A 23,589-nucleotide genomic window follows, 5' to 3' on the forward strand; every position below is an offset into this window, starting at 1 on the left:
CCACCACTACAGACAGACTCTACCTTAATGGTCGACGAAGTCTTGGAGCCTCCTTTCTGCTCCCAGAGGCTTTTCTTGCTCATGTCTCCAGCTACAATGTCCTGGGGACAGAAGGAGGACACATCCCCCCTGTTGACTGGGGCCCGAAGCCCTGGGCCCTTCTCTCCTGCCCACCTGCTCCGTGAGGAGGGCTGAGAGCCCAGGGAGAGGCAGGGCAGGGCAGGGCAGGTTGCACCTTCTGCCTTCACTCTGCCAAGCACCCGTCTCCCCGCGGCCGTCCACGCCCAGGGCCAGCCTGGAGGTCTCAGCCTGGGTGGCCCTCCCCGGGGAGGGGCCTACCTTGCAGGAGGGGCTCTTGGCAGCAGACTGGGCCTGCACCTCTCCCGTCTCCCACCGGCTCTTGGTGCTGGCCACAGCCATGCTGGGCAGCTCGATGGAGGGCTGGCGAGTTAACTTGGAGTTCCGGCCAGCAGTCTACAGAGGAGACAGACCCCAATGCCACTTTAGTGAAGAGCCACGTGGGACCCATCAGAGAGCCCAGGGAGCACGTAGGGGACATCCTCTGTGTCTGCATCTCCCCAGCGGTGCGTTCCCCTCCCAGGGCAGGAGCAAGGCTCTGAAAAGGTGTGTGCTCCTCCATCCAGTGTACTTGCGAAGCTCCCCTTGCTCTGTAGAGCATAGGTGATGTGGTGGGACATGAGACAGGCCTGGGGCTGTCCTCACGCTGCTCAAGGCATAGGGCTGGAAGAGGATGGGATGAATGGAGGGGTGCTGGCTGGATGGAGGGTGCTGGTTGGATGGAGGGTGTTGGTTGGATGGAGGGTGTTGGCTGGATGGAGGGTGCTGGTTGGATGGAGGGTGTTGGTTGGATGGAGGGTGTTGGCTGGATGGAGGGTGCTGACTGGATGGAGGGTGTTGGCTGGATGGAGGGTGTTGGCTGGATGGAGGGTGCTGACTGGATGGAGGGTGTTGGCTGGATGGAGGGTGCTGGTTGGATGGAGGGTGTTGGTTGGGTGGAGGGTGTTGGCTGGATGGAGGGTGCTGACTGGATGGAGGGTGTTGGCTGGATGGAGGGTGCTGGTTGGATGGAGGGTGTTGGTTGGGTGGAGGGTGTTGGCTGGATGGAGGGTGCTGACTGGATGGAGGGTGTTGGCTGGATGGAGGGTGTTGGCTGGATGGAGGGTGTTGGCTGGATGGAGGGTGCTGGTTGGATGGAGGGTGTTGGTTGGGTGGAGGGTGTTGGCTGGATGGAGGGTGCTGACTGGATGGAGGGGTGTAGGTTGGGTGGAGGACTGTTGGGTGAATGAGAAGAGCTGCATGAACAGAGTGGTGACCCAGCAGAGCAGGAGGGCTAAGCATACCTCGATGGCCTGGGTGTACTGCTCCAGCCGGTCATCAATCTTGGAGATGGGCAGGGCTGGCTCGGACCTCTTCACACTGTTGCTGGAGGGTAGGAGAAGGGTCACACCCTGTGTCCCCTCACTGGGCTTGTAACCCCACCCTGAGCCCCATGGGAGCTCTCTCAGGCCCCCCATCTCCACCCCCTCTCTCGCCCTCTCTTGGAGAACCTCGAGTCCTAGCCTGGGAAGCCATCAGGGTACACACCTCTTCTTGATGGAGCGGCTCAGGGACTCGGTTCTGTCGATGAGCTGTGCAGGGCGACAGAGAAGGAGCCTTGGAGGCCGAGCAAGGCCTACCCTCCACCCCTGCCTGATGGTGTTCGCTGGGTGCTGGGTGCGGGGAGGGCAGGGCCCGGGGGACGGCAGAGAAAGAGCAGCAGTGCTCCCTGTGTGGGCTGATGTGGTTGCTTCTGGGGCTGGGAGGGGGGAGAGGCAGCAGCCTTGGGCTTGACCTACCTTGGTGCTGGGGCTCAGGGGAGGCGAGCTCGGCTCGGTGGTCTCCTCCAAGAGCAAGGGGCTGGGCGCCCTGGGCCGCTGACGTTGCTGGTGCTGGAAAGGAAACATCTGAGCTGATGGGACCTGGATGAGCACCCCCTGTGCACCCCTCCTGCTCCACGTGGAACCTACTCTCTCCCTTGCCTGGGCCTCAAGCCCTTCCCAGCCCTGACATGCTTTGGTTCTGGAATTCTCTGCAGCAGGACTAACCATGCAGAGTCACCCCCCGCCCCCAGGATGTGGGGGCTACACACTGCTAGCTCCCTGGGGGCCGGTCCCACAAGGCCACGGAGTGAGCAGGCAGCAGAGACGGACGCAACCCGGCCCCGAGGGACACCGCCGTCACCTCCTCAGCCTCCTCAGCCTCTGCTGGGCCCGGGCTGCCCCGGCCGGTCTCCTCTGGGCCCACGGGCTCTGCCTGCTCTGGCCCTGGCTCGTCCTGGGGCTCGGAGTCGGGGTTCAGAGGCAGCTCCTCCAGGCTGACTCTGGCTGGATGCAGCTCCTCGCCATTCTGGTGTCCACAGGGCCTGTGGGAGGAAGAAGGGTGCAGGCTGACCAGGGGTCATCTGATGGCTTGGTTCAAGTCCCTTCCCACTCCCCAGGCTCAGTTTCCTCATCCGTAAGATGGGGCTGGTCAGCCCAGCAGAGTGCTAAGGATCCCCGAGACCCAGGCCCTGGGTGAAGGGGCTGCAGGAACCTACGAGGCAGCCCCTCTCCCCAGGCCCCTTGGCAAGCAGCCCCGGCTGCCACAGCCGCACTGAGGGCCACCCCATAACGAGGCTCACCCGGTCTCAGACTCTGGATGGGCTCCTGCCTCGTGTCCTGTTTCCCCTCGCCCACCCTGTAGCCTAGGCTGGCCGGTCCCCGCGGCCGGAGGCGCCCTGCTCTGAGCGTGGCCCCGGGGGCCTTGGGGAGGCGGCTGTCGCGTGGAGTGAGGTGGGGCCTGGGGGTGGTCTAGGGGTTGGTCAGCTGGCGGACAGGCCGGGGCAGGCCCCAGCTAGGACTCATCCTGAGGGGGGGGGCTGACTGAGCTGGCCACAGGGGAGGGGGGGCCAGCCTGCTGGCAGCCAGTTGCTCTGCATTTGAGCGGGACTGAACCTGGAGAAGAAGGTGGGAAATTCTCGAATTTTCCATGATTTCAGGCCCCTTGGTGTTGGTGCCAACCAAGACCCAGACCCACCGCCCAGGGTGGGCCGGGGTCCAGCCAGCGGCAGGCACACAGAGGGCCCATTCAGTCGCAGTGTTTGGCCGCAGGTGTGGGGGTGCAGGGAGGAGAGCCCGGGTTCTACGGAAGAGCCAAAGCGCCCCCTGCTGTTGAGAATGCCGGCCCGTTGCTGGCTGGGGAGGAAGGAGCCAGGCCGTGGCCGCCCTGCAGACCCCAGCCCCACTTCGGAAATGCAGAATGTGCCTCAACTCACAGAGGCAGATGGGGAACGCCGGGGCCCGGAGGGGGTGGTAGGCAGGAGGCTGAGGCAGGACCAGGGCCCCAGCTAGGCAGGCGGCTCGTGAGCGGAGGGAGTCCGCTTGTGGGGACGGGAAGGGCTCTCAGCCACAGCTCGGGCTGCTTGGAGCCCCGGGGAGAGCTGGGGGTCTGGTGAAACTCGGGGCGAAGGGAGATCCTGTTCCCCCATGGAAGCTCCTAAGCAGAGCTGGGACCCCGAGCACATGGGGGCCGTGGGCACAGCCTGCACAGCTCAGAGAAGAGCTCAGAGCTGGGGAGGGGGGCAAGCTCGGGGAGCAGCCCCCAGCCCTGGGCCCCGGGGAGCTCGGCCCCCACCCCCGTCCGCTCCGGTTCAAACCGGCAAACACGTCTGCACATCTGGAAAGCTTGTCCCCCAGGCCGCCTCGCGGGCCCGCACATCTGGAAATACCTGCTCCCCTCCGTGGGAATGGAGGCCAGCCAGCCCCGAGGGAGGAAGGGGCGGGCGCGGGGGCCAGAGCCTCCATTACGTAAGTGGTCTGCAGATGTGTGCTGATGTGGCAACACCGCCGGCCGCAGCTGGTCTGGATGGGGCCCAGGGCCCTGGGGAGCCCAGGATTGAGATTTCCTCACCGCTCCCGCGGCCCTCGCCGCCGCCTTGCCGTCTCGTTCTCTTCCTCCCTTTCCCCCACTCCCCCTCCCAGTCGTGGGGCCTTTTCGGGGGGCTGGCTGGGAAGGGGAGCAGAGGGCTATTGCTCAGGCATGTGTTGGGGGGCTTGCAGAGCCTGCCTGAGGCCTCTCTCTCGGCGTTAACCCCTACTTGCCTGGCCTCCTGCTCCCCCTCTGGGCTCTCTCCCTGCAGGGGCTGCCGCAGCTCTGGCTTCTGGGCCCAGTCACCGAACCCCTCGTCCTCCTCCAGTTCTGGGGCCTCCGAGGCCTTCAGCCTACAGGGGAGGGGGGTTGGAGGGGGAGGGGGAGCAGAGAGGCCGAGCTAGGCCAGGGTGCAGGGCAGGCAACCTCTACCCACACCTCCTCCCACTCGGACCATGAGCCACGGAGGCGCTCGCAGGGCCGGACCAGTTCTGCCCAACATCACAGTGTCCCTACGGGCAGGACTGTGTCCCCCCACAGTCTGCAGCTGCCTGAGGCCAAGGCTGCACCTCACCCCATTAAGGCAGGGTTCCCCAAGACAAGGCTGTCTCTACCCCATCAGTTTACAATTCCCTAAAAGCTGGGTTCTGTCTCCCTCTTTGGTCTGGGGGTCCCTGAGCGCTGGGCTGTGTCTCCCCCTTTGGTCTGGGGGTCCCTGAGCACTGAGTTCTGTCTCCCCGCTTTGGTCTGGGGATCCCTGAGCACTGGGCTGTGTCTCCCCCTTTGGTCTGGGCTCCCTGAGCGCTGGGTTCTGTCTCCCCCTTTGGTGTGGGGGTCACTGAGCGCTGGGTTCTGTCTCCCCGCTTTGGTCTGGGGATCCCTGAGCGCTGGGCTGTGTCTCCCCCTTTGGTCTGGGCTCCCTGAGCGCTGGGTTCTGTCTCCCCCTTTGGTGTGGGGGTCCCTGAGTGCTGGGCTGTGTCTCCCCCTTTGGTCTGGGCTCCCCGAGCCCTGGGTTCTGTCTCCCCCTTTGGTGTGGGGGTCACTGAGCGCTGGGTTCTGTCTCCCCCTTCGATCTGGGGGTCCCTGAGCGCTGGGCTGTGTCTCCCCCTTTGGTGTGAGGGTCCCTGAGCGCTGGGTTCTGTCTCCCCCTTTGGTGTGGGGCTCCCTGAGCGCTGGGTTCTGTCTCCCCCTTTGGTGTGGGGGTCCCTGAGCGCTGGGCTGTGTTTCCCCCTTTGGTCTGGGCTCCCTGAGCGCTGGGTTCTGTCTCCCCCTTTGGTCTGGGGGTCCCTGAGCGCTAGGCTGTGTGTCCCCCTTTGGTCTGGGGCTCCCTGAGCGCTGGGTTCTGTCTCCCCCTTTGGTGTGGGGCTCCCTGAGCGCTGGGCTGTGTCTCCCCCTTCGGTCTGGGACTCCCTGAGCGCTGGGTTCTGTCTCCCCCTTCGATCTGGGGGTCCCTGAGCGCTGGGCTGTGTCTCCCCCTTCGGTCTGGGGCTCCCTGAGCGCTGGGCTGTGTCTCCCCCTTCGGTCTGGGGGTCCCTGAGTGCTGGGCTCTGTCTCCTGCCTCAGCCCAAGTCCTGCGTGTGGGTAACCAGTGACCGTCTGCCCTCCTAGCTGTGCCCCAGGGCCCTGCCCGGCTCCTTCCCTGGGTGCAGGGGGAGCCTCTGCACCCCGATCCCCTTTGCAGGCTGGGATCCTGGTGCAGGTCGGCTCCCCCTGCCCCCAGCCTCTGGCAGCTCTGCCTAGAACCTGGCCCAGAGGCAGTGACCGCTGCAGGACCCCACCCCGCCCAGAGCTGCTGACTCGGAGAAAATGGAACAAAACAGGCCTGGGAAAGGGGCGATATTGGAAAAACAGCCCAGCCCAGCCCAGCCGGGAGGCCTCCTGGGCCTCGGGCTGGCCAAGTTGGACTCGGTGTATGTGAGTCATCGGCAGCAGGGAGTGTGGGCGGGGGGCTGGGGGCCCCGGGCTGTGCAGCTGGGGTCAGGATCAGTCCGTGCAGGGCTGGGACCACTCGAGCTAGCCAGCGCTTGCACCCTGGGTGGGGGCTGTGCGTGACTCTGCTGGCCCCAGGCCGGGGCGCCCCTCCCACAGAACACGCCACAGTCCTGCGGCAGCTCTGGGCCTGGCCCCCCCAGTCGCATTGCTGTGGGACCCCAGGGTAGAGCCTGACCACCGCGTCCCCCCTGCCTGGGGTGCAGGACCAGGGCCGCCGCTGGGCAGCTTACAGCTCCTCCTGCTCCGGGGGCTCCAGGGACGGGCTGCCTCCATCCTGGTCCTGGGCCCTCTGGTGCCTGTCTCGCTCCCGCCGACGTCGCTCCCGCGCAGCCTCCTCCTCGTCGTCCAGGCTCCATTGCGTGGCGAGCCTGGGGACACGGAGACATGGTCACCCCTCGGCCCACAGCTCGCATCTCCTACCCAAGCGGGCCCCCGGGGGCTGCCTGTGGGGGGCTGACGGCCCCGGCCCTTTCCAGGCCTCAGTTTCCCCATCTTCAAGGCAGAGGCCATGGGAGGTGGTTGAGAAGTCGCCCTCGGCTGGAAGGAGATGCCAGGGTTCTGCAAGCACCTGGCATCTGTGTGGGCCTTGGTGGTGGAGGGTCCTGGGGTGCAGCCTGGACCCCGGGCCTGAGCAGAGCCGGGTACAGGCCAGTGTGGCTTTGACCCCAGGCAGGGTGGATGTGGACGAGGGTCCTGCGGTTCGGACACCCGGCTGTGGCCACCAGACAGCCCTGCCATTGCCCCACCTGAGTCAGGGGCTTAGGCCTCGCCAACCGGGCACTGCCAGGCTGGGCCGGGCCAGGCAGGGCAGAACCAACTAGGCAGCCGCCTCGCCCTTGTCCACCCTGCGGGGGCTCCTTCCGGTTCCCCAGGAGCATGCTGACTGGGGAGAAAGTGGCCCACCCAGGACCCAGGGCACAGAGAAGGGGGCGTCCCGCGGGGTCCGCTCACCAACACCACCCCACCCCTCTGAGCCCCCCATGGAGTCGAGTCTCTGGGTTGTTTCAAAGATGGAAAACAGACCCACTGCAGCACCAGGCACAAAAGCGCTGCCCCTCACTCAGGGCGACAGCAGGCTGGCCTGGGACCAGGGTCCAAAACCCACCGCCTCTGCCCTGGCCCAGCAGACCCAGACCCTCAGTGTTCAGCTGGCATGGCCCTGCCCACCCCACCTTGTCCCCTCGCAGCCTGGGGAGCCCTGGGCCCCCACTTCTGCAGGGCGCACTGCCCCCTCCCTCTGCCCCACACCCAGGGTCCCAGCCCCTCCTGCCCGTGTCCGCTGCCTGACCCCGCAGCTCTCAGCTCGCTATCTTCAGGCCTCCACCCCTGGGCCTCCGCCGCCAGCGTGATCTAATCTCTCCTAAGTCTCCTTGGAGCCTCTCAGACAAAAGCCAGGCCCTCCACAGCCTCAGCTCGGGGGCCCACTCCCCCCTGCGGCCATGGGATTCTGGCCTCCGCACCCCCATCCATCCGCCTCCCACACTCCCGCCCAGGGCTCCAGGGAGCCCCTGATTCCCCACACCTGGTCCCATCACATGGCGCCTGGCCCTCCAACCCCCCTCCCCGTCCCCCGCTCCAGGCGCAGGGAGGGGGCTGCAGGCCCCTTCTGTGTGGAAGGCAGAGCCTGGGGTGCTCTTGGGGCTGGTGGGGACCTGGGGTCCCAGATACCTCCCCTCTGTGCAAACCAGCAGCCCCTCCAAATGGTGGTGGGAGGGCTACCCTGGCTGGGGGGCTATCTTGAGACGGCTCGGGGCACCCCAGGAGGACACCTGGGAGGGGTGAGACGGCCACTTCGCCCCCTGGCTCCGTGTCCACGCTGCCAGGGGCCTGTTTGTGTTGCGGTGCTTGGGCCAATGCATGCTGTTTGGGGGTGTGCGGGGGCCCGGGTGGGGTGTGTGCGAGGCCCCCTCCCACACAGGGCCATTCTCCTGCTCCCCAGACCTGTGCACCCAGCTCTGAGGGCTGGGACCCGCAGGGCGCAGAGGCCACACCGTGTCCAAGGTCTGGACTCAGGTGAGGTCCCTCGGTTCACCCTGCTGGCCATGTGTCCTGGCAGCAGAGCCCAAGCAGCCCTGTGCTGGCTCCCAGCACACAAGGCCGGACCGCCTCGCACACAGACACACGTTCTCCATGAGCCCCACACAGACTCACATGTTCTCCATGAGCCCCACACAGACCACACGTCTCCATGAGCCCCACACAGACTCACATGTTCTCCATGAGCCCCACACAGACTCACATGTTCTCCATGAGCCCCACACAGACCACACGTCTCCATGAGCCCCACACAGACTCACATGTTCTCCATGAGCCCCACACAGACTCACATGTTCTCCATGAGCCCCACACAGACCACACGTCTCCATGAGCCCCACACAGACTCACATGTTCTCCATGAGCCCCACACAGACTCACATGTTCTCCATGAGCCCCACACAGACCACACGTCTCCATGAGCCCCACACAGACTCACATGTTCTCCATGAGCCCCACACAGACACACGTTCTCCATGAGCCCCACACAGACTCACATGTTCTCCATGAGCCTCACACAGACTCACACGTCTCCATGAGCCCCACACAGACTCACATGTTCTCCATGAGCCCCACACAGACTCACATGTTCTCCATGAGCCTCACACAGACCACACGTCTCCATGAGCCTCACACAGACACACGTTCTCCATGAGCCCCACACAGACACAAGTTCTCCATGAGCCCCACACAGACCACACGTCTCCATGAGCCCCACACAGACACACGTTCTCCATGAGCCTCACACAGACTCACACGTTCTCCATGAGCCCCACACAGACTCACATGTTCTCCATGAGCCCCACACAGACCACACGTCTCCATGAGCCCCACACAGACTCACATGTTCTCCATGAGCCCCACACAGACTCACATGTTCTCCATGAGCCCCACACAGACACATGTTCTCCATGAGCCCCACACAGACCACACGTCTCCATGAGCCCCACACAGACACACGTTCTCCATGAGCCCCACACAGACACACGTTCTCCATGAGCCTCACACAGACTCACATGTTCTCCATGAGCCTCACACAGACACACGTTCTCCATGAGCCTCACACAGACTCACATGTTCTCCATGAGCCTCACACAGACTCACGTTCTCCATGAGCCCCACACAGACTCACAATTCTCCATGAGCCCCACACAGACACACGTTCTCCATGAGCCCCACACAGACTCACACGTCTCCATGAGCCCCACACAGACCACACGTTCTCCATGAGCCCCACACAGACCACACGTCTCCATGAGCCTCACACAGACTCACACGTTCTCCATGAGCCCCACACAGACCACACGTTCTCCATGAGCCTCACACAGACTAACATGTTCTCCATGAGCCCCACACAGACACACGTTCTCCATGAGCCCCACACAGACCACACGTCTCCATGAGCCTCACACAGACTCACATGTTCTCCATGAGCCCCACACAGACACACGTTCTCCATGAGCCCCACACAGACCACACGTCTTCATGAGCCTCACACAGACTCACACGTTCTCCATGAGCCCCACACAGACCACACGTTCTCCATGAGCCCCACACAGACCACACGTCTCCATGAGCCTCACACAGACCACACGTCTCCATGAGCCCCACACAGACATACGTTCTCCATGAGCACCACACAGACTCACATGTTCTCCATGAGCCCCACACAGACCACACGTCTCCATGAGCCTCACACCAACACATGTTCTCCATGAGCCCCACACAGACACACGTTCTCCATGGGCCCCACACAGACTCACATGTTCTCCATGAGCCCCACACAGACCACACGTCTCCATGAGCCTCACACAGACACACGTTCTCCATGAGCCCCACACAGACCACACATTCTCCATGAGCCTCACACAGACTCACATGTTCTCCATGAGCCCCACACAGACCACACGTCTCCATGAGCCTCACACAGACACACGTTCTCCATGAGCCCCACACAGACCACACATTCTCCATGAGCCTCACACAGACTCACATGTTCTCCATGAGCCCCACACAGACCACACGTCTCCATGAGCCTCACACAGACTCACATGTTCTCCATGAGCCCCACACAGACTCACATGTTCTCCATGAGCCTCACACAGACTCACATGTTCTCCATGAGCCCCACACAGACCACACGTTCTCCATGAGCCCCACACAGACACACGTTCTCCATGAGCCCCACACAGACCACACGTTCTCCATGAGCCCCACACAGACCACACGTCTCCATGAGCCCAACACAGACCACACGTTCTCCATGAGCCCCACACAGACACACGTTCTCCATGAGCCCCACACAGACACACGTTCTCCATGAGCCTCACACAGACACACGTTCTCCATGAGCCCCACACAGACCACACGTCTCCATGAGCCTCACACAGACCACACGTCTCCATGAGCCCCACACAGACACACGTTCTCCATGAGCACCACACAGACTCACATGTTCTCCATGAGCCCCACACAGACCACACGTCTCCATGAGCCTCACACCAACACATGTTCTCCATGAGCCCCACACAGACACACGTCTCCATGAGCCTCACACAGACCACACGTCTCCATGAGCCCCACACAGACACATGTTCTCCATGAGCACCACACAGACTCACATGTTCTCCATGAGCCCCACACAGACCACACGTCTCCATGAGCCTCACACAGACTCACAGGTTCTCCATGAGCCCCACACAGACACACGTTCTCCATGAGCCCCACACAGACCACACGTCTCCATGAGCCCCACACAGACCACACGTTCTCCATGAGCCCCACACAGACCACACGTCTCCATGAGCCCCACACAGACCACACGTTCTCCATGAGCCCCACACAGACACACGTTCTCCATGAGCCCCACACAGACACACGTTCTCCATGAGCCCCACACAGACCACACGTCTCCATGAGCCCCACACAGACACACGTTCTCCATGAGCCCCACACAGACACACGTTCTCCATGAGCCCCACACAGACTCACATGTTCTCCATGAGCCCCACACAGACTCACATGTTCTCCATGAGCCCCACACAGACTCACATGTTCTCCATGAGCCCCACACAGACACACGTTCTCCATGGGCCCCACACAGACCACACGTCTCCATGAGCCCCACACAGACCACACGTTCTCCATGAGCCCCACACAGACCACACGTCTCCATGAGCTCTGCACACAGGCCCGCGTAGACACAGAGCGTAGACCCTTCCCATGTGGGCCTGGCCCCCCTCGCTGTGCACACACACGCACACACATGCACACACACACAAACAGACGTGCGTGTGCAGATCAGACGTGGGAACAAGGTGAGCATGGAGTGGCAGGTCCCAGCACTGTTTACTGTTTGCCTGCTGTCGCCCTGACAACGGCCCTGGGAGAGGCTAAGCCTCATTTGCTGGGAACGTCCTCCCTGAGGCCCCTCCAAGGGTCACCCCCCATTCCTGCCACTCCATGGGACCCCCTGAGCCCTCCTGAGGGGCAGAGTGAGGGTGCCGGGTAGGGGTCTCCCCGTGTCTTCCCAAAGCCCCACGCTGGGAGAAGCCACCCAGCCGCAGCCCCTGACCCACAGCCCAAGGACAAGGAGCCTGCTGGGCCCTTCCCTCCGCCTCCTCCCCCCTCTCCCTCCCCACAGCCCCAGGATGTGAGTAATGCGGCCCCTCCTGGCCCCTCCCATGACCTCAGCCCCTCACTGATCCACAGCTGGGCCCAGTTCTGGGAACTGAGATGGGGGTGGCTCTCCTGGGGTGGGGTGGGGGCCCCTGGCCTGGGAAAGGCGCCCCCGGCCAGAGGCCCAGACCCCTTGGCACGCTCAGCGGAGCTGTCAGGACGCTGGCGACAGCCGGCCGCCTGTGGCCCCAGCTCAGCCGCTGCAGCTGCGAGGGATTTGCTGTTCCGAGCAGATGCAATTAGGCGATTTCCTGTGTCTGTGCTGGCTCCGCGCTGGAGGCCCAGGGTTCAGCCTGGGGGGCGCGGGAGTGGGCTTGGCCCCCCTCCCAGTCAGGCTCCACCGCGGGGCCCAGCCCCACCGCCTGCACAGACCCAAGGCCCTCAGGCTCCAGGCTGAGGGGGTCCCTGAGTTCAGGGGTTGCCCCTGCTGGCCGGGTCCATTGCCTACTGGGCCCCAACTCAAAGCACGGCCCCCCTCCTTCCTCCACAGCCCCCAGTCCCCACCAACTGCTGACAGCGCCCGTTCTGGGCCAGGCCTGGCTCTCCCAGCTGTCCCACCCCCTCCCTCCCCTTCCTCCCCTGCCCGCAGGGCTGGTTCCAGAAGGGGCTTCAGGCCCTGGTCCTGTCTCGACTCTGCCCCCTGCAGGCAGCTAGTGGGCTGCCCCCTGCCTCTCTGAGGCCAAGGCCTGCTGAGTCCTGGGAGAGCTCGGGCTTGAGTGCAGGCGGGGGCCACAGGGAGGCCCACCAAGGACGAACGTCTCCGTCAGGCCCACAGGGACCCTACTGGCCCCAAGGCCCCCGACATCACGGGCTGGGGGGCCGGAAGGACTAAGGAGGCGGGCGGGTCCCCCCTCCCTCGTGCCCAGCCTCCCTGGGGGCTCACACCAGGGGCTGAGTGGACACTGCAGAGCAACAGGCACGAGTGAAGGGACAGTGGAGGGAAACGGCCTCTGAGAAGCCTTCTGGGGGCTGGTTCTGGGGATGGCGGCCAGCAGCCACCTCCACCTCGGGGTGCACAGGAGAGGGCGCCCCTCGCTGGTTGTGCAATGCCGGGTCCTGGCCCAGGCCGGGGAGGGTCTGCGGGCGTGGCACTGCCCGGGCTGGCTGTCACTGTTGTGGCAGGGCAGCTGGTGAGGGGGGTGGAGGGCGGTGGGAGCCGAGCTCTGAGCCAGCTAGGGAGCAGGTGGGTGGCAGGTGGGGCACAGGAGCTCGAGGTGCCCTAGGCGGGGGGTGTGGGCACGGCTGCAGCTGCTGGGACCCACCCCATTCCCCTGGCGCCGCTCCACCTAGCTCCCCCCAGCAGCACCTTTCTGAGGGTGCCCACGCCTGGCTGGGCTGGGCGACGCGACCCTGTCCTGGTGATGGCAGCCTCCTGGGCCAGGCCGATACCCTGCTGGCGCCCCACTGCCTGGGGAAGGTGACCTGAAACTCGGGTCAGAGTTGAGCAGGGATTGTGGGCCAGGGAGTGGGGGGAACTAAATGCAGAAGGAAGGCCAGAGGCCCGCAGACCCCAGGGTGCTGAGGCAGGCGGGGCTGCCGTGGGGAGATGGGCAGAGGTCCCGTGCCCCCCCCCCCGCCCCCCGCCCCCAGGGTGGAGCTGCCTGGCAGGTGGCATGCTCGCACAGGTGAGCGTTCTGGAAGGAGGCCCAGCAGGGAGGAGGAGGAGGGGACGGGACAGGCCCAGATGCCTGCCCCCCACACCCTGGGGAGCCCGAGGGGGTAGGTTTGGGGGAGGCGCAGAGTTGAGCTGGGGCTTGCAGAGAAGGGGTGCGTGGGGACCCCCTGGAGAGGGTCAATGGGGAGGGACTGCAGGTGAGGTGGGGCAGAGCTCTGGGGGTGAGTCCCCAGGAGCAGGGACGGCCTGGAGCCCCGTGCAGGCCCACTCCTCCCGCCTGGGCTCTCTGCTCCCGCCACGCGCCTCCCGGCTGGAGCTGAGGCCGCCCAGTGGGTTCCTGGACAGTCAGGGTCCCACCACCCCTGGGCCTGCCTCAGTGTCCCCACATGTGCTAGCTCCTCCTGACCCCCCACCCCCCTCCACTGCAGTCACTCCCAGGGTGGCTCCAGGATTTGGGAAGATTCTAGGCAGATCCGCTGAGCTGAGGCTCGGGGTCACAGAAGGCTCCTAGCAGGGAGGGGTGTGGGTGGATGGTGACTGGAGGGGGATGTGAGGTGGGTGGAAGGTGGAGGGAGGGCTGAGTGCAGGGGGCTGAGGGCCAGCCATCCCTCGGTCACCCCGGGAGGGAGGGCACAGGAAGGCCTCCAGGGTGGACGGGAGCTGGGCCGTGGTCGGGCTGTGGGCTCTCGGACCCACCCCTTCCCGGATAAGACCCCGGGCCCGGCCTCTGGCTCCCGGTCGGCAAACAGGGGCCCCGACCTCGGCTGGGTGACCCTGAGACGGTCCTGACAGGCCCGCTCCAGCTTCCCCACCTCGGCTGCTGGGGGCCGGGGGGCGGCCTGGGCCAGGAGGAGGCTGGAGCTCGGTAGGGGCAGGCCTGCCATGCCCCACCCGGCGTCCCTCCTGGCCCTGAGAGCCTCCTGGAGGGGACCCCTGTCTGCAGAGCGGGCTCCCCGCAACCAGAGTGACGGCACTCCAAGGCCCGGCGGGCACGGGCTGCCCACAGAGCCGGGCCCTGGCTGGGGCACCCTCCAGGCCACCAGCCCCAGGCTGGGGCGACAGGGGCACGGTCCAGGCCTCTGGGAGCCCTAAGCTCGTGGGAGAGAGGCTGCTGACAAATGGGGTCCCATCTCTGGTTGTCGGGGAGCCTCCCAGAGGAGGGTCAGGGGCAGCAGCTCCTTCCCAGCCCCCAGGGGAGGCGGGCGGAGTGAGCTCAGAGCCGCGCCTCTGGGAGAAGGCTCGGCCGCCCGTTTGTGGGTGTCTTCACCCCCACGGGGACATCAACCCGTGTGGTCTCTGTGGGGCTCTGCTGGCCCCTCTGCCCAGCACCCCTCGTCTTCCCAGCAGGCAGCCCTTGGGGGCCTCTTGTTGGGGGGGTTGCCCTACCCAGAGCCAAGGAACCCCCTTCTGCAAGTCTTTCCTGGCCGCCCCCCAGAGAATACCAGGGGGGCGCCCCAGCCTTCGCCTCACCTGGGCCTTGACCCCATCGGCCTATGGTGGCCCCCGACCCCACTATGTCCCTTCTCCTGGTTTCTGAACCTCTCTGTGGGAGCCACCGCCGCAGCCCCTCCCAGGCCAAGCTCCCTGCCTCCCCAGCGACACCCGATATCGCCACCTGCTCCGTGATCTCGTTAAGGTCCTCAAATCCCTCCTCCCCAGGCCGGGTCCAGGCAGCACCCCCTCCCTGCTCCGCCAGGTGCAGGGAACCCAGAGGGGGTGAGGTTCCCTCCGTGCCCGGCAGGTTAGTTTCTGCCAGGAAAACCCCACACCCTCAGTGGCCCCGGGGCACGGAGGAGGCCAGCTCTGGGCTTTGACTTGCCGAGGGAGCAGCTGGGTGGGGGGGGGGGGTCCTCTAAGCAGCACCCGGGCCGGTGACCGGTCTGGGGGGACAGGGGACACGGCGTGAACAGGAAGGGGCAGCAGGTCAGCCCTCGGGCCTCTGGGAGACCTTCTGAGGGGGCCGCGGCCAGGGGCGACCGAAAGGAGCCCTCGCCACAGCCCCCTCCCCCCCATGCTCCCCGAGCCCAGGTGTGAAGCCCCTGCACCTCCTATGGGGCGCCCTCGGAGGCAGTGGTGTCGGGGGGCACTAGCTTCTATCTACCCCTCTCGCCCACGTCCTGTCCGCCGCCCCTGCGAGCCGCCCTCAGGGACAAGCAAGACCTCATCCCGGACTCGGGGGCACCGGGGTGCCTCCGACGTGGTCGTCCCCCGAGCCCCCACAATGCACCTGGCCTTTGGTTCCTGCCGCAACCTTCCCCCCACACCTGTGACAGGGTGGCCTCCTTGGGACCCACGCGGGTCCTGGGGACCAGGCTCTGAAATACTGTTGGGGTGACCACTGCCTGCGCCTGCCTAACCTCCCCCCGCCCCCCCTCCACCAGCCCAAAGGCCTCCCAGTGGCCGGCGGACCCCCACCATCCGCCCAAACAGCCCGAAGGGAAGGGTACCTCCCCGGAGCAGCCGCTGCCCAGGTGGCCACAAGTAGGTCCAGCCTTAGGGGGCCTGTGACCCCGAAACCTTCCTCAGAGGCACTTGGACCACTCGCAGGCCTTACTTTACAACGTGGGGAGCCCTGGACCCGGGGAGGCCCTGCGGAGACTGGAAATGGGCCCTCGGGCCTCCCGCCCCTTCACCCCAAGCTCCCCGTCAGAGGGGGCCTCAGAGGCTGGGTTAGGGACCGTCCACCTCCGCCCAGAGCAGGGTCCAGCGTGCAGCCAAGCGGCTGTCCCTCGCTCCGGCCGGGTGTCCTACCTCTCGTGATATGCTCCGTGGTCAGCCTCTTCCACACTCAGCCCCCGTCCGCCCTGACCAGCCGCCCGGCCGGGCTCGGGGTCGGAGGTCAGGCCTCCCCCATTCGGGTTCTCTGGCCTGCAGGCTCTGGCAGGGCTGGGCAGGGCTGGCCCGGCCTTCGGCCCTCCCTCTGCCCTCCGCACTGCACAGGTCTCTCCATCCCCTCCGTGTCACTGACCACGCGCTGCAGGGCCGAGGCCAAGTGCCACGCAGCCCCAGACCTCCCAGGCGCCCCGCCCCTGCGCTCGGCATCCTGCGCACCAGACGTCGCCCCTGCCCCCCCCCGGACACCCACGCCCAGCGTGGCTCGGCCCGACCTCCCCGGACTGGACTGGGGGCTGACCGCACGGCCCCCCAACAGACCGGCAGCCCCGGCCGCACCTCCAAGTCCAGCCCAGCCTCCAGGAGAGCCGGGCGCTGCGGAGCCGGCTGGGACTGCCTGGCACGGCTCTCGAGCGCTCACGAGGCCAGGCCTTGGCACGTCCCCTGACACGCGACTGGTGGCTGGCACCGGCTGGAGCCTCTCCATCCCTCTCCCGGTTCTGCCTGCCCAGTGCCCAGACCCACCGCACACCCCGAGCCCCACGCGTGGCTCTGCCCACAGTCGCTGCCGAAACGCTTCTCCCGTTGGTCCTGCCCCGGGGTCTGAGCACGGGACCCAAACCTGGCTGCCCACCTGGCACCGGACCACTTGTCTGTCTGTTCCGCCTCTGCCCTCCCAGGGAGCCCTCGACCCCCAAGTGCACGAAGCAGCCAGACCCTCTGCCGATGCCTCCACGTGGCATCTGCTCCCAGAGCCCTGAGCACCCGCCTGGCCCCCAGCCCCTCTCTGAAGCCATCCTAGCTCCCCGGTGTCTCAGCTGATGGCTGGGCGGGGGGGGGGGGGGTGCAGAAAGATCCGGGCTTTGCCACCAGCTCGGCCCTCATTCGGTCTCCATCCTGCCACCTCCTGTCGTGTGTCCTCGTTCTGCAGACCCAGAGAGGAGGGCAGGCCCCCGACAACCCTGGGCCTTGCTTCCTGGGAGCACACACGGGGACGTGGGGTGGACAACACTGGCCCCATGTCCCACCGGCTGAGGTCAGGAGGACACGTCCTGGCCCTCGGCCCCCAGGTCCCGGCCGGAGCGGAAGGCCAGCATGTGGCTCCTATGGCCACCCTCCCATCAGCCCGTCGCCGGCGAGGAAACTGAGGCTTAGAGGTGCAGCATCTTCCTGGGGATGCCAAACCCACAGCCCCCAGGAGCAGGTGGGGGCAGCAGGCAGTGGCAGGCCGGGTCCCCACTCGGGGCTCAGCCCAGGTGCAGAGACTCCACGCTGCGCCCCACCTTTCCCTCCGCCCTCTCTCTGTCCCACCTGCCCTGAGGCGCAGGAGCAGGCACTAGACCAGCCGTGGGCAGACTACGGCCCGCGGGCCGGATCTGACCCGGTCGGCTGTTCTATCCGGCCGGCGGAGCCGAAAGAGCGGAGGGTTCTCTTGCTCTCCCCTCCGCTCCTTCACCAGCAGCAGCGTTACCATGGCAACGTCGGGAAACACGGCCGCAGCTCCTTCCTCTGAGTCCAGTTTAGGAACCCATTGTGGCCCTCGAGTCAAAAAGTTTGCCCACCCCCTGGGGTCACCACCTCCCTGCCTGCCCCTCTGGTCTTCCTCGGCTGTGTGGGGACAACATGGGGGGGGCGGCCAACATTGGGGCACCCATGGCCCCTCAAGCACCCCATCTCCCGCCTCATGCATCCCTCCTCCTCGTTGCTTTCACTTGGCCTCTCCCTCCTCCTGCCCCTGTCCTGGCCCGTTTTGGCCCCGTCCTGGCCTTGTCATTCCAGCCTGTACAGTCAGTCCCTGTCCCCAGAGTGGACCCCTCTTTCTGCCGTCACAGTGGCCCCCCCCCCGTCCCGACCGCTTCCCTTCTCCCACCACCTGGACATGCCCTGCAGAGTCCGCAGGGCACAAGGCCCCTGCCCCCACCCTCACCTCAGGACCCATAGGCAGCAGCCCTCCCTCCGGCCACGCTCGCACCTTCTGGGATGTGCCGGGGTCTGACCCCACTCAATGCCCGGGGCCCTGCCCCCCGGGGCCTGCCAAGGGCCTCTCGCCCCTGAGCTCCCACCTGCAGCCGGGTGCCCGCCTGCGCCGGGACACCTGTGTGGGCTGAGCCCTGGCCACCAACCTGAGCTGAGCTGCTCTGAGGGTGACGAGGGGGTCCTGGGGGCTGGGCCCCTCCAGCCATTCCTTGGGGCCAGGAGCCCCGGGGCACCCTCTCGGCGCTCTGGCCAGGGGCTGGGCAGCTTCAGGTGCCCGGAGCACCCTGGCGCCGCATGCCGCTCTGCCCTGCTCCTGTTCCCAGGCTGCAGCTGGAGCCCGGCCTGAGCCTCAGCCTCTGGGCTCCTGCCCTGACGCCCTGCCCAGGGGGCTGGGCCACTTGGTCCCCGTGCCCCCTGCCGCTGGCTCGCCCGCTCCCGGGCAGCACCCACTCTGGCTGACAGACCCCGGGTCCCGGGGCAGCGCCGCCCACCCAGCGCCCGGCCCTGCAACGTGGGGGGCCACCCCACCCCCGGGCCCGGGCCTTGGGTGGGCCCGAGGCGGCCACGCCCCTTTGGACACTGTGGTTTGGAGGCCTGGCTCCCCCAGCCCCTTCGGCAAGCCCGGCGGACTGCCGGCCCCATCCTTGCCCTGCTGGCCACCTCGGGCTCCCCGGAGGCCTCCGGCAGGGCGGCCGGATGAGAGCCGGGCACGGAGGACGGGCCCTCGGGGGCGGCAGAGAAGCCCCCACCAGGGCTCCTTCCGCCGGCAGAGCCTCCCCGGGGACCGGGAGCCCGGATGCCATAAGAACGCCAGCCTCCGTGCTCTGTGCCAGCCCAGCCCCCACCTAACAAAGCCAGGCCCCACGACGGGAGGACCAGGCAGGGAGCCCAGAGTTCGGTGACTTCGGCAAACAAGCAGTCGGGGTCCCCTGCCTCCCTCTCAGCGTCCCTCACAGTGGCCTGGCCCGGGGGAGCCCGAGGGGAGCCTCGAATCCCTCAGGGGTGCAGGGGGCAGAGGGAGATGCGTGTGCAGCAGGGGGCACTCCTGGGGTGGGGGCAGCCAGAAGCGGCCAGCTTGGCAGATGGTGAGGAGCTGGAGTCTGGGCGGCCACAGGACTGGCCGCAGCCCCAGGAAGGAGCCAGATTTAGACGAGAAATAGCTGCTGGTGCCCGGCTTGTCCCAGAGAGAGTCCACGTCCCCGCTGGCGTCCCCTCCCTGCCCGGCGCCGAGGCGTGGGTTCCGGGGAGCCCAGGCAGCCCACAGTGAAAGACGGGGTGATGCGGGGGGCCGGGAGGCACTGCCCACTCCCACCGCGGCCCTGGGCGAGGGCAGCCCCTCGGGTCCTGGCTCTCACCTGTCAGACCCACCGTGAGGACGCGGCGCAGAGGGTCCCAGCCTGGCAGGGCTGCGCGAGTCCCTGTGGGTGTCACCGGGTCCCGACCCGGAGGGTGTGGGCTCCGCACCTGCCCGTGGGCACCTCCGTGCCGCTCAGCGGCTCTGCTCACAGTCGCGGGGCAGACATGGTCTGTCTTCTTTATAAGGGACTCTCCTGCTCCCCACATCCCACAGGGGGAGTTCCCAAGGAGTTCCCAGGGACACTTCCTGTGCCCCAGCCACTGGCCAGCCACCGCAGGCCCTCCTGCCTCGTGCCCACGCCTGCCCCCACCCTCAGCGGAGCCGGGGGTGTGCCACCCGCACCCTGTCCGTGCCCCCTGCTCCCCCAGGCAGCACCCTGGAGGGCTACAGGGTGACCCCTGGAAGGACACATCCCGGCCAGGCCAGCTCCGCAAAGCACTCCAGGGCCCCCCGAGGAACAAGCACATGGGGCTGCCCGGGAGCAGGGCCCCGCCGACCCCGGCCCGGTCCCGCCTGGTGGCCGTCCTTGAGCCGAGCCGCTGTGGGGCTGGGAGAGAGCCGTCACCTGGTGTTTTCAGGGGCCTGGAGCCGGAGCTGCTGAGCCCACGCTCACCCCGTCCCTTCCCCCTCCCAGAGTCCGGGCTGCGGTGGGCCTGGGGATGCCCAGAGATGCCCATCCGGGAGCTTGCCAGCACAGGAGGCAGGGAGCCGGCGCGTGGCCTGGCACAGGAGGACAGTCCTCCCAGCCTGGGGGGAGCCTGGCAGGCACCTGGAGGAGCAGCATTTCAGCTGGGCCTTAGGTGCCTGGAAGGGCTCAGGAGGAGGAAGGGCATTGCAGGCGGCTCAGAGGGAGGTGGTGATTGTGCTCTCAGCCTGCCTCCCGCCCAGCCCTGCGGGGTCTCTGGCCTTTGCCTCTGCTCTCTCTCCGCAGCCCTGCGAGGCAGGTGCCACCCACCATGACTTTACAGAGGAGGAAACTGAGGCCCAGAGAGGACAGGGCACTGGCCCGAGGCCCGAGCTGGCAGGAGCCAGGATTTGAGTCTGGAGAAGTGCTGAGTTCGAGGCCAAGCACTCCCCAAGGCCCCGGTGCTGCCCACGCCGAGCTGGTGCTGAAGGTGCCCTGGTGCAGGGCCCAGTCCCACCCTCTGTCAAACAAGGGTGCCCGGGGCTTCCCGAGGCCAGTGGGCTGCAGGCGAGGCCTCGGAGCTGTGCGAGGAGGAGCCTCCCTCCTGGGAGCCCTGGGCCAGGCAGAGCCCCGGCACCTCTGGGGCAGAGCGGCACCTCCTGGGGCCCACGGCGCCGGGGGGAGAGGTGGAGCCCCGGTGGGTGCGCGCACCTGCACACGGCCCCGCCGGCTTGGCACCCCTCACCTGCCCACAGCGCAGGGGCAGCTCCTGCCGGGAAAGGCTGGGAGAACCCTGCCCAGGGCTGGCCTGGCACAGCCACCTCGGCCCAGGCTCCGTGGGTGCCAATCGTCTGTGGGCGGTGCCGGCGCGGACATCCTGCCCTGCCCTCCGTGCCTGGGCCGGGCCGGGAGGGACCTACCTCAGGCGGGTGTCCTGGCCCTGTCTGCTCGGGTTCCTCCTCAGGAGTGCCGAGCTGCTGGTGCTGCTGGTGGCCGCCTGGCCCGCGACCTGGCCTGACCCCCACCCTGGGGACGTGTGGCGCCTTCTTCAAAGGCCCGCTGGCCCTGGTCTGCTGCCCTCCTCCTGCTCCTGCTCCTGCAGCTCGGACCCTTCTCTCCCCCGTCTCCTCCTCTTCCCTTCTCCTCCTTCACACCCTCTGCCCTGTCCCTCCATCACCAGCTGTCCCTCCCCCGTCTGCTCTCTCTGTCTGCTGGTCTGTCCTGGGCCCTCTGGCCCCTGGGGGGCTCCTGGGCTGGCTCCCTCTGGGCTCTCCAAATGCCCCCTGTCCCCCCTCTCGGGGCCTCTGGACTCTGTGGGTCTCTGGGCCCCCTCCTCCTTCAGGCTTAGCAGCTGCTTCCATCCTGCCAGCCGCCCCGGCCTCACTTGCTCCTCTTCCTCGTCACCTCTGCCCCCCTAGCTCAAGGGGTGCCTGGTCCCCCAACTGCCCCCCATCCCTTCAAGCCTTTCTCCTCGCCCGGCCTGGCCTGGCCCGCGTTCGGGCCTCCTCTCCCTCCCTCCTGCATCTGTCTTTTGGGTCCAGCTCCCCTGCCTGCCCGCTCTCCCCCTGCCTCGCCCTCCCCTGCCCGGCCTGCTCCTGGGCCCTCGGCACCTTCCCTCTCATTCCCTGTCTCCCTGGTCCCAAACGCAGCCCCTGTCTCCTCTTTTCCCTGTGGTGTCTCTCTGTCCCTATCTCTGTCTCCCTCCCTCCCTCCCTCCCTCCCTCCCTCCCCCTCCCTTCCTCTCCCCTCCCTTCCTCCCTCCCTCCCTCTCCCTCCCTCCTCTTCCCTCCCTCTGGGTGCTCCATTTTCCTTTGTTTATTCCCAGCCCTCAGCTCCTTTTATCACCTCAAGGGGGAGGCCGGGCACCCCAGGGATCCTCTCTGCTCCCCAAATGGGGAGGCTCTGCCCTCCCCTCCCCCACCCCCAGCCTGCCCTGGGCGGTCAGAGCAGTGAGACCCCCAGGGGCCACCGCCAACCAGCCTCTCTGGGTTGGTGTCCAGGCTCCTGAGAAGTGGCCACTGGGCACAAGGTCAGCGCGGTGCCCTGGCCAGCCGGCCGTGGCCCCTGGCCCTTTGGCCGAGGCCCCGGTGAAGCAGCCCAGCCCACTGTTTGTCTGGTTGGGCTTCGTCACCGTGACTCACTGGAGGCTAGTGGCCGGACAAGGCGGGGACGGGCCCACGCGGGGAGGCACCCAGGGAGCAGCGTGGGCCAACATGCACATGGCCCCAGAGGTGGACACCACTGCGCCCATGGCTCAGATGGGGAAACCGAGGCTCAGACTGGATGCCAAGGTCTCAGAGCCAGGGCCCGGTGGAGCCAGAACCACAAGCCGGGCCTGCGGGCTGCTGGCTACCTCGGCATGGCCCAGAGACGCCGTCCGGTGCCTGAGGCCCTGCCTGCCCTCCAGGCCCAAAGCCACTCCTAGGGGATATGTGGGTGGGCAGAGGGCAAGGCAATGACCGCCTGGCAAGAGGGCAACATGGCGAACGGGTCCCTGTGTGAAGGCAGTTGTGTTGAGGCGGCGGCAACAGCCGGAAAAATTCCACATGGGCCCGTAGCTCGGTCCGCAGTGACTCAGGTGGCGGCGGCTGGTGGAGACTCCGTGGGGCTCAGGAAGTCCGTGGGGGTAGGGAAGTCCCCCCAGCCTTCCTCCCGCCCCTCCCCACACGCAGGCTGGGTCTCGTGGCGGGCCCTGGAGGGGAGCCCAAGCCTCTTCCCTTGCCCCGCACAGCCCAGGAGGAGCTAAGAAGTGGGGAGTGCCCACGGCTGGCCCTGCGTCCAGCCAGAGTGTGGAGACCTCGGGGCTCTGGTGGAATGAGGAGGAGGGGGCGGGGCGCGGGGCCAGGACCCAGCAGGTCGCCCGGGAGGTGAGCCTGGGCTCCACGTCCATCTCAGCTGGCCCCACCACCCCCTTGCCTCCTGCTCTCAGTTCTGGAACCTCAGTCGCCGCCAGGACTGAAATCTGCCAAGGCATATTTTGGTTCAATCGCAGGAAAAATATTCCCACCGGGGAAGGCTGCCTTGGGATTATGGGAAGTCCCTGATTTGAAGAACTTAGAACGGACTCACACAGCTTCCTGTCGGGAATATTGGTGAGTGAGAGGTGTCAAGGACAGATCTTCATGTGCAGTGGCCATGACTCATAGTTTTACAACCAGGGCATGTCCTCACAGGGACAATAAGGTCGAGTATTTGACCTCAATACTATTATTTGCCCATCCATCAATCCACTCATCCTCCCATCTGTTCACTCACTCACCACCCATTCATCCTCCAGTCCATCCTCTATCCATCATTCATCCATCCATCCTCTATCCATCATTCATCCATCCATCCTTCCATTCATCCATTATCCCTTTATTCCCCCATCCATCCTCTATCCATCATCTATCCTCCATCCATTTACCCACTCATCCATCCATCCATCTATCCATCCATCAATCCATTTATCCATCCTCTCTCTATAGCTATCTGTCTTTCCATGTATTATTTATCAATCCATCAATTTTTCAATATATCTAGATATTCAATTATTCATATAAACACAACATATCCTGCAAGTGGGTACATATG

At 66.1% G+C, this 23,589-nt stretch overlaps 1 protein-coding gene across 4 annotated transcripts in view; it reads right to left on the minus strand.

Annotated features, from left to right (window-relative positions):
• Nucleotides 1-23,589, minus strand: part of LSP1 (lymphocyte specific protein 1) — a 34,415-nt gene that overhangs the window by 4,038 nt on the left and 6,788 nt on the right. Inside the window, exons 1-9 of one of the 4 annotated variants that reach the window (XM_059710577.1) lie at nucleotides 16,397-16,815; nucleotides 6,129-6,266; nucleotides 4,140-4,259; nucleotides 2,242-2,422; nucleotides 1,857-1,949; nucleotides 1,606-1,649; nucleotides 1,362-1,443; nucleotides 340-474; nucleotides 24-101 (exon numbers count right to left, since the gene is read on the minus strand). In XM_059710577.1, coding sequence (XP_059566560.1) covers nucleotides 24-101; nucleotides 340-474; nucleotides 1,362-1,443; nucleotides 1,606-1,649; nucleotides 1,857-1,949; nucleotides 2,242-2,422; nucleotides 4,140-4,259; nucleotides 6,129-6,266; nucleotides 16,397-16,800 — 1,275 coding nt within the window. In that variant the 5' untranslated portion in view covers nucleotides 16,801-16,815. Of the gene's footprint in view, nucleotides 1-23; nucleotides 102-339; nucleotides 475-1,361; nucleotides 1,444-1,605; nucleotides 1,650-1,856; nucleotides 1,950-2,232; nucleotides 2,423-4,139; nucleotides 4,260-6,128; nucleotides 6,267-16,396; nucleotides 16,816-23,589 lie in introns of those variants that run through there. The other 3 variants (XM_059710576.1, XM_059710579.1, XM_059710578.1) reach the window with 3 other exon arrangements.

Source organism: Myotis daubentonii, chromosome 9 (assembly GCF_963259705.1).
Source record: "Myotis daubentonii chromosome 9, mMyoDau2.1, whole genome shotgun sequence".
Classification (NCBI taxonomy): domain Eukaryota; kingdom Metazoa; phylum Chordata; class Mammalia; order Chiroptera; family Vespertilionidae; genus Myotis; species Myotis daubentonii.